This window comes from Sapajus apella, unplaced genomic scaffold (genome assembly GCF_009761245.1).
Source record: "Sapajus apella isolate SASKATOON/1434 unplaced genomic scaffold, GSC_monkey_1.0 scaffold8, whole genome shotgun sequence".
In the NCBI taxonomy this organism is placed as follows: Eukaryota; Metazoa; Chordata; class Mammalia; order Primates; family Cebidae; genus Sapajus; species Sapajus apella.
Genome location: NW_022436948.1, coordinates 11404935 through 11417825, shown reverse-complemented (window position 1 = coordinate 11417825; position 12891 = coordinate 11404935). Strand labels below are relative to the sequence as shown.

At 47.5% G+C, this 12891-nt stretch overlaps 1 protein-coding gene and 1 non-coding gene across 2 annotated transcripts; both read right to left on the bottom strand.

The window, feature by feature from the left end:
* Positions 1–314: 314 nt before the first annotated feature.
* On the bottom strand, positions 315–11605 carry KCNE1 (potassium voltage-gated channel subfamily E regulatory subunit 1). Its single transcript, XM_032276955.1, has 2 exons — positions 11507–11605; positions 315–837 (listed from the first exon to the last, which is right to left on the bottom strand). The coding sequence occupies exon 2, from the start codon at positions 794–796 to the stop codon at positions 398–400; it is 399 nt and encodes a 132-aa protein (XP_032132846.1). The 5' UTR covers positions 797–837; positions 11507–11605; the 3' UTR covers positions 315–397.
* Positions 7686–7813, bottom strand: LOC116551054. Its single transcript, XR_004268686.1, has one exon. It is a non-coding gene; the product is annotated as a small nucleolar RNA SNORA11 (small nucleolar RNA).
* Positions 11606–12891: the final 1286 nt, after the last annotated feature.

The following is a 12891-nucleotide window of genomic DNA, read 5'->3' as shown; positions in this document are numbered from 1 at the left end:
AGGACCAGGGAAGTAAAGGGCACGTCCTTTTCTTTCCAAGAATTCCTTGGACATTGCCATCTTCACTTCCATAGCTACTGGCCAGGGCTTAGTCACACAACCTTGCTAGCTGCAAGGGAGTCTGGAAAATGCAGCTTCTATTCTCAGAGGCCATGTCCTCAGGGATTCTGCTAAATTTAACAAGGCAGGGACAGATATGGGGGAACCAGTGACAGTCTGTCACAGAAGAATGTGATTTTAGAAAACAGTGAAACAGTGTCACTAATCCACCCCTCACCCCTTACAATAGCAAAAAAGAAATCCAGTGGTACCCATTACAGTAAAGAGTATGAGAGGAATATGATTAGAAAATCAGGTTGCCAGGCAGGATGTGTCCAGTGTTAGCCAGTGGTGGGGTTCATGGTGAAGGCTTCGTCTCGGGAAGGTGTGTGTTGGGTTGTTCTACAGCCAGCTGGTTTTCGAAGACGTAACACGCTCTGTAGCTCTCCAGGACCCGAGCCTGGACGTAGGCCTTGTCCTTCTCTTGCCAGCTATCAGACTCGATGTACACGTTGAACGGGTCTTGAGAGTGCTCCAGCTTCTTGGAGCGGATGTAGCTCAGCATGATGCCCAGGGTGAAGAAGCCAAAGAAGCCCAGCACCATGAGGACGTAGAGGGCCTCCAACTTGCTGTCATCGCCACGGGGGGACCTGCGGGCCAGGCCCGACACGTTGCCTCCCTGCTGAATGGTCTCCTGCCACAGCTTGTTCAGAAGAGGCATCACTGCTGTGGCGTTAGACAGGATCATCTTGGGCATCAAGGATCCCCTGCTGGAGCTCCAACTTCCCAGGCGCACCTCTTCAAAGCAAAATGCAACCCCAAATCAAAAAGTACATATTGGCCAAAAACCCCATATACACACACACACGTACACAATTTCAAAATCTCACGTGAGAGGGGTAAGTTGACATGCTCCCCAGGCCGTGGCTTCTGCCATCTTGGATCTGTGCAATGCCTTCTCTTGATCGATGAATGGATACATTGATTCCCTTCTATTTCCGTCCACCACCTCTATTCTCCACCCCTATAGGTGACCATCAGAATGAGTGTCTTTAATATGCATTGCTGCATATTGTGGTTGTATGGGGTTGGATGTGTGCATTTTAGTTTACCTGAATGGTATCAAGTCATTCAGCTCATTCAGTCTCCTTCCTTTTCCTCACAACTGCGTTTTTGTGGTTCACCTGTGTTGTTGGATGTGTGCATTCCCTTACTTCTAATGGTTGTATAAAACCCATGGTGAATACCCACTTCTTTTCTCTGCCCTCTCTCCCAGAGATGAACACTGCTGTGGCTGCTAACTCCATAAACAAGAGGGGGACAAATATCCCTATCCTTGACCTCCTATGGACCTAAAAAAAAATCACATATTTCACACAACTAGTTCCTGAGATCTTAAGCATGACCAGTCAGACTGGGGTGCTGCCAGGGCGCCCTTGGAGGTACTGTGCAATGGGTGGTCTACTTCACCATGGAGCATCTCTCTATGAGCACTTACATTCATTTGAATGAAACATCCACTCTGTCACATGGTGGACTTCGGAATGTCTAGGGAGATTTTACAGAGAGCTCCCTTGAAGAGGCCAGTGTTGCAGCTGTGCTGTTTTCCCTCCTTGCCCACACATACGCACACACACGTACACAATCTTAAAACCTCAGGTGAGGGGTGAGCTGACATGCTCCCTCGTCCCTGGTGTGTGCCGTCATGGGTCTACACAATGCCCTCTCTGGGTTGATCGATGGATACATGGATTGCCTTTTATTTCCATTCACCATTTGCTGGCTATGCAGAGAGTGACACTTTCCCTATCATTTAATCTTGATATCACTGTCTCTGTATACTCATAATGGGCCTGGGAATTGGAAAAATTGTCTCCAAGTAACTGTGAAATTCTGTCAGGGATTTGGTATGCTGTGGAAACCCTATCTAGGTGACCTTGAGATCATTGGTAAGCTAAAAAACAGATCTTATTCTTTTTTTTTTTTTTTGGTTTGAGCAAATGCCAGCCTCTACCCCCAGCTTCTGCTGGGAAACAAAAGCCCTGAGGCCAAGTTGTTGACGTCACACTCCAAACTCAAGCTGGAGGGGACCACTCGGAGCTTATCACATGTAAGTGCTCCCACTCAATTATTTCTTTCTCTGTTTTATTGAGACAGGGTCTCACTCTGTCGCCAGGCTGAAGTGCAGTGGTGTGATCTGAGCTCACTGCAGCCTCAACCTCCTGGGCTCAGGTGATCCTCCTACCTCAGCTTCCAGAGAAGATGGAACTACAGGTATGCACCATCATGCCTGGTGAATTTTTGTATTTTTTGCAGAGGTGAGGTTGCCCTATGTTGCCAAGGCTGGTCTTGAACTCCTGGGCTGACAGGATCCACCAAAGTGGTGGATTTTGGTCTCCCAAAGTGCTGGGATTACAGGCATGAGCCACCCCGCTTGTCCCTTACTCACTTCTTAGGAGCTTAAAGTAGCTGAGGAGAACACAGCCTGGAGGCACCCTCGGGATGACTGTTGTAACTAGAGGTGAAGGGTGTGTTTGGGAAGACAGCTTATGGCCAGAATCGCTATGGAAACACAAATCCCCAACACACGCTTGGACAGCTCTGTCTTTCCCAGCCAGGATGGGGACTGTGACATTTCACATCATCTTGTGTAGGACCAATAACCTCAGAAACCTGGCTCCTCTCCAGCTTAGACCTAGAGCCAATTCTTCATTGAATTGGCTTCACTATATAAAACATACGCTGAACCTAGCATCAGGTGAAGACATCTGGCACCTTTCCAGGGCCCTCTTCCTCTACCCACCTCTGAAATTGGCTGTGTCTCAGAGTTCTATCACCTGCTATCTCCTCTTCCCAATCTCCTCTCTCCCAGGATGACCGCACCTGCTCCAGTCCACCGGCATGGCCGTGACCCAGGGTCCTCTTCAAGCTCCAGAGCCATGTGTCCAATGACCTGCTAAGGAGATGGTTCCCTTTGGCCATCCCCTGGCTCCTCAAACTTAACACCCCACCCTGGGCTGTCAGAGACTGGCCCCTGCCTCAGTGAACTGAGTGGCAACACCAATCACCCCAAAATCTGCATCACTCTCACTGATGACTGTAATCTCGTCATGGCAGTCCCCATCTTGAAGGCCTTCCTTGGCTCCTCCCCGCCTTCAAGGTGGAACTCCTGGTCTTCTGCAAGGATACAGGCCCTAAATTTGAGAATCTCTGCATCCCTCTCCAATTTTGTGTCTGCACAGACTCAAAAGCCTAAAAACCAGGAGAGGCCACGAACAATCTTTGATTCTCATTCATGTCTGATCTTTCTGCAAAGTAAAGAAGAGGGCCACCATGGTCAGCCACAGGAACGCCAAGCCTAAACCCCCAAAGCCCGAAATCCTTGGGCTGCAATTTCACTGCAATTGCCACTGTGTCCAGACCCTATGCCCTATGGTCCCTGCCGGCCCCAGAGCCTCCACACGCTGTGCATCTCCAGCTCAGACTTGCACCTCCTTCTTGGCTCATGAAACTTCTTAGTGATGCCTACTCATGCTTAGAATTCAGCCCAGCTCTCACCTCCTTCCTGAAGTCTGCTCTGATGTGTGGGGCTGGGCCAGCACTGTGCACACCACGACCCCTGCTGACCTTATCATGATCAGGATCTCCAGGCCCCTTACCCCATCCCTGCCCCGCCCACCTAGCCTGGTGCTCGGCATGCAGCAACACAGGAGCTGGCCATGAGCGTTTATTGAATAAATGCCACCAGAACTTAGTATCTTTTGACCAGTGGGGCTTGACTCTTTATAACCTGCTTATTCTGATGAACAGATGCCAATGAGCTGGCTCCAAAGCTTTAACTGACTCCCTTTTCCAGAAGGGCAGTCATCTCCCACCCTGAGCCACAGTCTCAGGAGGCAGGTGTGAGGAGCAGAAAGAGCTCAGATTTTGGGATTCCGCTGCCACCCCAGGGTTGATTCCAGATTTGCTTTGCTACTTCCCGGCCACATGATCCTGGATAGGTTCCTTATTTGCTCAGTCAAGTCTTTCTCTTTCCAAAGTAGTGAGAAACACCACTGACATCTGCGGTCTGTTGAATCACTGATCAGGAGCATAGAGTGGCTGACAGCATGTGGCACGTGGCAGGTGCACACTCAGTGGTCCTGGATAGGAGTTTATTGGTTTTTCCACCTCGTTAAGAAATTGCAGCCCAAGGATATGGGGCTCTGGAGGTTTAGGCTTGGCGTTCCCGTGGCTAACCATGGCGGCTCTCCTTTACTTTGTGGAGAGATCAGATATGAATGAGAATCAAAGATTGTGGCCTTTCCTGGTTTCTAGGCTTTGGAGTCTGTGCAGAGATATGTCAGGGGTTAAGCTGCCTGGGCTCAAGTGACTCAGGTACTTGTTCTTATACAAACCTAGCATTTAGCTCCATTCTAATCACAGGGGTAGTGAGGAATTCTTTGGTAACAGATCCAAACTAGATGCTCAACCATTTCTTTTTAAATTAGCCTAAACCACTTATGAATGCATAAAACCCTGCCCCAGAAAACAGACAGACCTGGACCTGATACTATGATGTTATTTCCAAAAACCCAGAATGATCACAACTGGCAAATAATTCTGCCACCAATTACTGTTAGAGAGTCTTTACAACTTTAAGACCATGTGAGAATAGAATTATGAAAGGCAGCATTTGAAGATCCACATGTTAATTGGCTTAAAACTGATAAATACATACAGCAAATTAAATTAAGAATAATGTCTGCAGTTAATTCATAATAGGGAGTTCACTGAGAAGGCTTGTTAATTACAACCAGATGGACTTTTCTATGGTCAAAGAAGCAACCGGAAACACCTGCTTTGAAAACCTCCCAAGCCCAAACCATCCCCCATCTTGTTCTAAGGCAATGGTTCTCAATCTTTAGAGTGCTTTAGGGTGACCTTGTTAAAATACAGAATGCTGCTTTAATCCCAGCACTTTGGGAGGCCGAGACAGGTGGATGACTTGATGTCAGGAGCTCGAGACCAGCCTGGCCAACATGGTGAAACTCTGTATCTACTAAAAATACAAAAATCAGCCAGGTTGCTGGCGGGCACCTGTAGTCCCAGCTACTCAGGAGGCTGAGGCAGGAGAATCACTTGAACCCGGGAGGTAGAGGTTGCAGTGAGCTGAGATTTTGCCATTGCACTCCAGCCTAGGTAACAGAGTGAGACTCTGTCTAAACAAATGCAGATTGCTGGGCTCTACTTATAGAGTTTTTGATTAGGTAGAGCTGGGGCAGGCCTGGGAATCTGCATTCCAAACACATTCCTATGTGGTGCTAATGCTGCTGGTCTGTAGGCTCCGCTTGGTGATCTCTTAGAATCACAGGGGGAGATTTTAGAAAATAATGGTTCCTGGATGTCACCTCCAGAGATTTTAATGTCACTGGTCTGGGTTCCTGCCTGACTTGGAGACTATTTAGAAACCTCTCAAATGATGCTAATTTGTAGCCAAGATGGAGAACCACTGAGCTGTGGTGTGGGTCCCTAGGAAACTGAGCCATCAGCCTTTTGTGCTGCAGGGTACCTGGAGGAATTTTGCAAGAACATAAGCTATGATTTCGCTGACTATTTTTCAAATCTTGTTTGTTTTTTATATTTTCTTTGTTGGTCTTGTTTGCCTCTGACACAGTCTGTAGAGAAATTGCAGAAAGAAACTCTCCAGTCTTCAGTGTAACCTCAGCTGTCCCCATTCTCATGCACGCTGATGCCTTCAATTACAATTCGTCCATCAAAGCTTAGGTCAAGCTAATTAACTGCCTTTCAAATAACAACCCTATATTTTAAAAATAATTTAAAAAACTTTACATGTAATTTATTGCATGGCTTTTGTTGAATGTCCTCCATACTCCCAATGCCTGCAGGCTGGGTCACCGTGGTACTTTTGTGTAATGAGTCTCAAAATGAGTTTGGCAATGTTTTCTTTTTCTTTTTTTATGGTTTCTTTGGTTCATTTTGTTCTTGGCAATGTCTTCTTAGTAGTTAAAGTGGTGTAAATGACACAGTCTGGGATCTGCATGTTATTTGGGAATTTATATCAGATTCTCTAGGTTCTGTTCTATTGTACCTAATTCCAAAGCACTACATGCCCTGTGGCTGCATTTTCAGACTGTTGGACTGCAACAGAGTGGGAGAGCAACTGATCCAACAATCTTAATTTACAGAAAACGGGGCTCCTTAGAGGTGAGATGGCTTGCCAAAAGTAATCTCTCCTATCAGAAATACATGTCCTTAGCAAACCAGCGCAGGAACAGAAAACCAAACACTGCATGCTCTCACTTATATGTGGGAGCTGAACAATGAGAACACATGGACACAGAGAGGGGAACAACACTCACTGGAGCCTGTTGTGTGGGGGGAAGGTGGGTGGGGAAGAGCATTAGGGAAAAGAGCTAATGCATTCTGGGCTTAATAGCTAGGTGATGGGTTGACAGGTGCCGCAAACCATCATGGCACATGTTTACGTATGTAACAAACCTGCACATCCTGCACATGTACCCTGGAACTTAAATAAATAATAAAAACAGAAATAGACAACCAAAAATATATCTAAAATGTAACCTCTTAGCTATTGACTCATATTTGATTTAAAAAAGAGCAATTCCCAGGACCTTGTACAGAAGAAACGGACCCTTTATTGAGGCTCAAAGTAGCTGAGGAATACGCCACTTTTATCAGGTAGCATTGGATCTATGCAAATGGAGGTTGGCTTCTTACCTAAATATGCCATCAGAAGTCATCCCTGTTCCTATCCCTTCAGCTTTTTGTGGCTTGCACAGTGATTAAAGGGATGAGGGAGACAGAAACGGTAGGGGCCAGGGATGTTCAACTCCAAACAAAGTCCATCTGATGCTCAGCCTGTGCTGAACATTCTCAAACCGTGGCCTTGTCTGGCCCAGAAAGTAAGGGTGGATTCTTGCCATTTCTGCTTCTGCCTGGGTGTGAGACATGAATGCTGCCCCTAATCAAGGGTAGCATAATCTTTGTTTTCTTAAAAGCTTAGACCCAGAGCTGCTGGTCTGCTGGAAATCATTCAGGACACAGGGCTCTGGGTAGCCGAGCTGAGTGAAGCACCTGTAGATGAGACCAACGGGGGCTCCTGCACTCTGGAGTTCCGTTAGGCCCCCAGCTGAACGCAGGGGAGAAGAGGGCAGTGGGTGGCGCCTCGCTGCTCCCGGCACACACCACCCTTCTGACTTATCCCACGTGCTCCGGCTGTGTGGCCTATCAGCACTGATAACAGCCTGGAAGCTTTCCGAACAGACGCTTTCCCAGCATGAGAAACTTTCTCTCCCTCCCTCCCTCCCTTCCTCCCTCCCTTCCTTCCTTTCTCTTTCTCTCTCCCTTCCTTTCTCTCTTTCTTTCCTTCCTTCCTTCCTCCCTCCCTCTCTCTCTTTCCTTTCTTTCTTTCTTTCTTTCTTTTTTTTTCTCTTTTTCTCTCTTTTTCTTTTTTTCTTTTCTCTCTCTCTCTCTCTCCCCCCCCCCCCAAAGCCTTTATTTCTAAGACCATTTGTGGCCTACCCATGCATAAGCTGGTCAGGCTGTAGACAGTAGCCTTCCCCAGTAAATACTGCAGACTTCCTTACAATATTGAGCCCTGTCCCATTGATTCTGCAGGGGAGATGAGTGGGGCATTTGCTCATGGGGAGGCCACAAATTTGTTCCCCTCATCCCTGTGACCTCAGAGTCCTTTTGAGTGTGTTTAAAAGGGAGGAGCCGTTCTTCAGGCCCCCTGCCCTGAGCATACCCCTCTCATTCTTTTATTATTATTAGCAAACCCTCCCGGATCCTGATCAGTCTTTCTTAACCCACTTATTGACTGGGTAAGGTTCTTGTGGCTGACTCCAAGCTTTCTTTTAAAAGGAATAGATTCTAGGGGTGAGTAGGGGAGACAGAAATGTCAGAGTCAGAGCTCAGGAATCTGGGCTCCAGCCCCAGCTCAGTCCTAGATAAACTACATGACTCCTTAACTTACGTCCCTAGGTTGACTGGGGTAGCATTTTTATCAGGTTTGACAGCACTCCTTACACATTTCTTCAAAGAGCATCCACTCTTAACGTCATCATTTGGCCTCATTTGTTTTAAGAAGCAGAATTAGGGTGAAAACAATGATGGGTAAGCCTCATTTTGGTGAATATGACTGTACTGAGCCAAGAACTCTGAGTCAACTGTCTTCGGAAGCAACTGTCTATTGTTTTCATCTTTATCACAACACTGTGTCCAAATCTGGAAATGTTATTTACATCCTAGCAGAAAAAAAGCCACCCAGGCCCACCACATGCTTCCAGGCAGTTGGCTGGCTTTGTCTGGTCTTCTGTCCTTCCCCTCTTCCCAGAGTCCGTGGGCACTAAGATGGCCAGGGTCTCTCAAGAATCAGGATGAAACCGTGCAGAGGCCCAGAATCAGACTGTCCTCTCTGATCAGAAAAGGGTTTTCTGTCACCTCCCAGCAGGACGTGGGGTGTGGCTTGAGTCTGGTGCTTTTACTGGGAGCTTCCTGGACCTCTCTGCAGCTGATGGAGAGAGGGCTTGGGGTGCAAAGGATGGAAATATAAACACGGAATGCTCAGGGAGTCAGGCCAGCGAGCCGGTGAGGAGACTCCATCAAACTCAATATGAAAACATGGGCGAGTGTTTGAATGACAGCTGAAGCCACACATCAGGAGGGAAGGAAGAAATCTCATCTTCAGCAAATGAAATAAATCCAGGGAGCCTCAGTGGAAATGATGGAATCTACCCTCATTATATACTATATATAATTACACACACACACACACACACACACACACACACACACACACACACTCACACAAAATGGGGTAAGCCTCATTTTGGTGAATGTGATCTTATTGAGCCAAGAATTTTGAGTCAATTGTCCTTGGAAGCAACTGTCTATTGTTTTCATCTTTATCACAACACTATGTCCAAATTCTGGAAACACATTTACCTCGTTGCAGAAAAGAAGCCACCCAGGGCCACCAGATGCTTCCTGGAAGTTGGCTGGCTGTGCCTGGTCTTCTGTCCTTCCCCTCTCCCCAGAGTCAGGGGGCACTAAGTGGGCGAGGTGGTGAGGAGACTCGATCAAACTCTGTGAAAACATGTGTGAGCATTTGGGGTATATGCCCCAGGTTTTTGTGCAGCATGGGATCAGCCCCCAACCTTCCTGGCATGCTTTATTTTATTTTATTTTATTTTTGAGACTGAGTCTCGCTCTGTCGCCCAGGCTGGAGTGCAGTGGCACAATCTCAACTTACTACAACCTCCTCTACCTCTTGGGTGCAAGCGATTCTCATGCCTCAGCTTCCCGAGTAGTTGGGTTTACAGGTGTATGCCACCATCCCAGCTAATTTTTGTATTTTTAGTAGAGACAGGGTTTTGCCTTGTTGCCCAGGCTCTGCATACTTGGACTCAAGCCATCAGCCCGCCTTGGCCTCCCAAAGTGCTGGGATTACAGGCATGAGCCACGGCACCCGGCCTCTTGCTTTATGTTTGCTGTTCTCTCTATAGGTGAGGCATTCCCACCATATTCTGTTGTTAAAATTCTACTGGTCCTTCAAAAGCCAGCTCATATTCACACTGTCTGACTCGGATCCAGAATCTCTTCCCCTTCATTGACCCCCTCATACCTTGTCATATCTCTCCTGCAGTGCTGGTCATATTCTAACTTCTAACCATCTGTAGCCTTGTCTGGACATTTCCTCCCAGGAGGTCCCAAAGGACAGAGACCATCTTGCTCTCCTTTGTCCCCACTCCAGTACCCAGAATATTTCAATAAGGTTTTCCTGAACTAAATGGGAATGCAAAGAATTAGATTCAATACCACTACAATGGGAAAGTAAGTGAATAGCTGATAAAGTATACTACGCTCTGAAAATAGATTGTTTAGTAATCAAAGGAAAAACTTTTGCAATGTAGCATGTTTTTATATATTCAATTTCATATTACTTATTTATATTTATATTTATATTATTAATGTATTTTTGTTATTGCTTATTTTGTATATTAAGGTCTACAGTATTCTTATCTATGTATCTGCAACCCACTTTATTTCTAAAACACTTTCAGGCAGTTAGTGATTGTTAACAGTAGATCACAATTTTCTTCCTTCCTTCCCCATTCCCAGTAACTCTTAACGTTTTCTCTCCTCCTTTTCCATAGTCTTTGTCACCTTCCAGTATAATATAGTTTTCTTAATTATCATGTTGATTGTTCAATGTTTGTCTTTCCCACCAAAACGCAAGCTTTTGCAGGCAAGGATCTTTGCTTGGGTTGTTCTTCATTGCATCCCAAGCAGCTAGAACAGTGTCTGGCATATGGTAGGAGCACCATAAACATTCAGCAAATGCAGGCAGGCATGCATGAACACATGAATAATAAGTGTTCCACTCAACTACCAGAAAGCCCGAAATCACACAAGAGCTGTCTCGCCCTCAGAGATTTAAGATGACAGCAATGAGTCCCTCTGATGTCTTCTAAGTGAGCTTTATTTTCAAGACAATTCATTTTCCAATAACCTGTCAAAAGCAGGTCCTACCTGAACATCCTTGACTATTTCCTTTGGATACAGAGAATATCTTCCTCCAAGGGATCCTCAGCTAACCTGAGGATTGTGTGAAACTGGCCAGAGAAAGAAGATCAGTTTTGCCTGGTCATTGAAAATCAGTCATGGCTGAATTTAAGCAACTGGGTGAACTCAGCAAAGTCCCCACTACCTGGACCATAAATGATAGCTACGGTTATTGACAAGGTACTTCCTTAATGCATCTGGAACCTCCTTCTTAATCTGAATGTGGACTCAAATGAACTGTCAATTCTCATGGAGCAATGTGACAAATCCGGGAGGCAATGTATTATGCAGTAGATTGCTCACATGCATATGTCTCTGCTGCTTAGTCAACTTTCTTCTAAAGTTCCCCAGTTTTCCCATTACCGCAGTCAAGATCAGATATCAGTAATGTTCTCCGTGTCCCATGCCCTTTCTGCAGGGAGATGCCAAGACCCAAGAGCTGGTCCAAAAAAATAATAATAAAAAAAGAAAAGAAAAAGAAAAAAGCTGAAGATCTTTGAAACAAAGTGGGGACTCAGGTCCCGTGAGTGGTTTTGATTTTCTTTTTCGTTTGAAACTTGCATGTAGGTGTTTTCTAAATATTCCACAAGAATGTCTATAACTTAATAATGGAGGAATGTTTTCTTTGTTCTATGTTGGTGAGATGCTTTCCTACGCGTTTGTTGTATAAGCAGTGAGAATGGCAGAAGGGAAGGAGGGGAGAGGCTGAACATCCTATCCTGTTTCCCACTCTGGGGGTCGCGGCGCTTCTAGCCTGGAGCGTGCCCGCTGCGGGTCGAGAGACGCAGGTTCCAGGACCCCCCCCCAACCCAGGGTCGCCGGGCTAGGCCACCCGCGACCCGGAAGAGGGCCGCGGAGGTGGGAGCCCCTGACTTACCTGCGTCTGAGATGCCGAGAGAGCCGGGTGTGGGGCGGAGTGCGCGCCTGCAGAGCGCTGAGGCCACCGACAGTCCAGCCCCGGGGTTGGCACCGTCTGAGCGCCTGAGCGCTGCGCTGGGGGGCGGGCGGGGCCTCCCAGGGCCTCCCAGAGCCGCCACGCGTCCCGCCCCACTCCAGCCACCCGCACGGCCCAGCCCAGGGTCCCCTGGGACCACCCCTCACCAGTCCCGGATCACCCGGGTCCTCAGCACCTTGCACCCCAGACCAACTCCGCCGGAAGCGCTTTGGATCTTGCCGGAGAAGCTCAGGGCCGGCAGAACGTCTACGTTAGGATCCAGAAAGCCGACGGACCGACAGATCCACCTACCTTCCGGCAAAAGTTTGAGGTTGCCAGGGAGGAAGCCACTGCAGCCCGGAGAAAGGCCCTCTGGGAGACGCCCCACCCTCGGACGCGCGGGTCTGCACACATCTCAGAACATAATCACTCCGAAGACCGCTTATCCTCCGCCCCCACGGCTCTTTCTAGCCTCATCGCGCACCCCAGCTTCGGCCACACCCCGACTTGGCAAACATTTATTAAGCGCCTGCTTACTGAGTGTGCAGCCCTAAGCAGGGGGTGCAGCTGTGGGACAGACGGGAGGGGACCCAGAGCAGTAGGCAGTCGCTGGAGGCACCCAAAGCCTTGGCGCGCACTCTAACGTCCTGGGGGCTTTTCCGTCTTTCCGTCCTTCTCCAGGGAGCAAACCATGCAATGACCCAGGTGACTTCCCAACAAATTTCATAGCTATTGCTCACCAGCTTGGCAGACAAGAGTGAGAAGGGGCAGTCCCCAAAAGACAATCTCATGAACCTTCTGGGGAATGACATCTAAACTCCAGGCTCCTGCTCCGCAGGTGGGTCGCAGAGGCAGGTTACTGACCTAGGCCTAGAAGACATTCTCTAGGGTCGCTGCCTCCATGGTCTTCCTCCGCAGGTCGCTTGTCCCTGGGCCTCGACCTCGGCATTCTCATGCGGACGAGGTGATTGGAGGCTCTCCGAGGAGGGCACCGATGTGTCTGTGACAGGCAGAACCAGCATTGCCCTGCAATGTGGGGCAAAATGAACCCACACAGCCAGGTTGGAAGGTCCTGAAATGTTCATTGCCATGACATGAAATTGCACTGTGTGAGATCTATTCTGTGGAAAGGATCAGAGCTGTAGAAAAAGCCTTATGCATGTAAAAGTTCTTTGTATTTTTACTTACAATAACTAGAATCTAAACATCTAAAAATTGAAAAATAGGTAAATTATAGTACATATTATTCTACGTAGTAGAATATTATATGCAGTCCTTAAAATAATGTTTACAAACAGTTTGTAACAACATGGGGCCAGGTGCAGTGG

Coding starts and splice junctions, on each gene's coding strand:
- KCNE1 (XM_032276955.1), bottom strand. CDS start 796: ATGCCCAAGATGATCCTGTCTAACGCCACAGCAGTGATGCCTCTTCTG.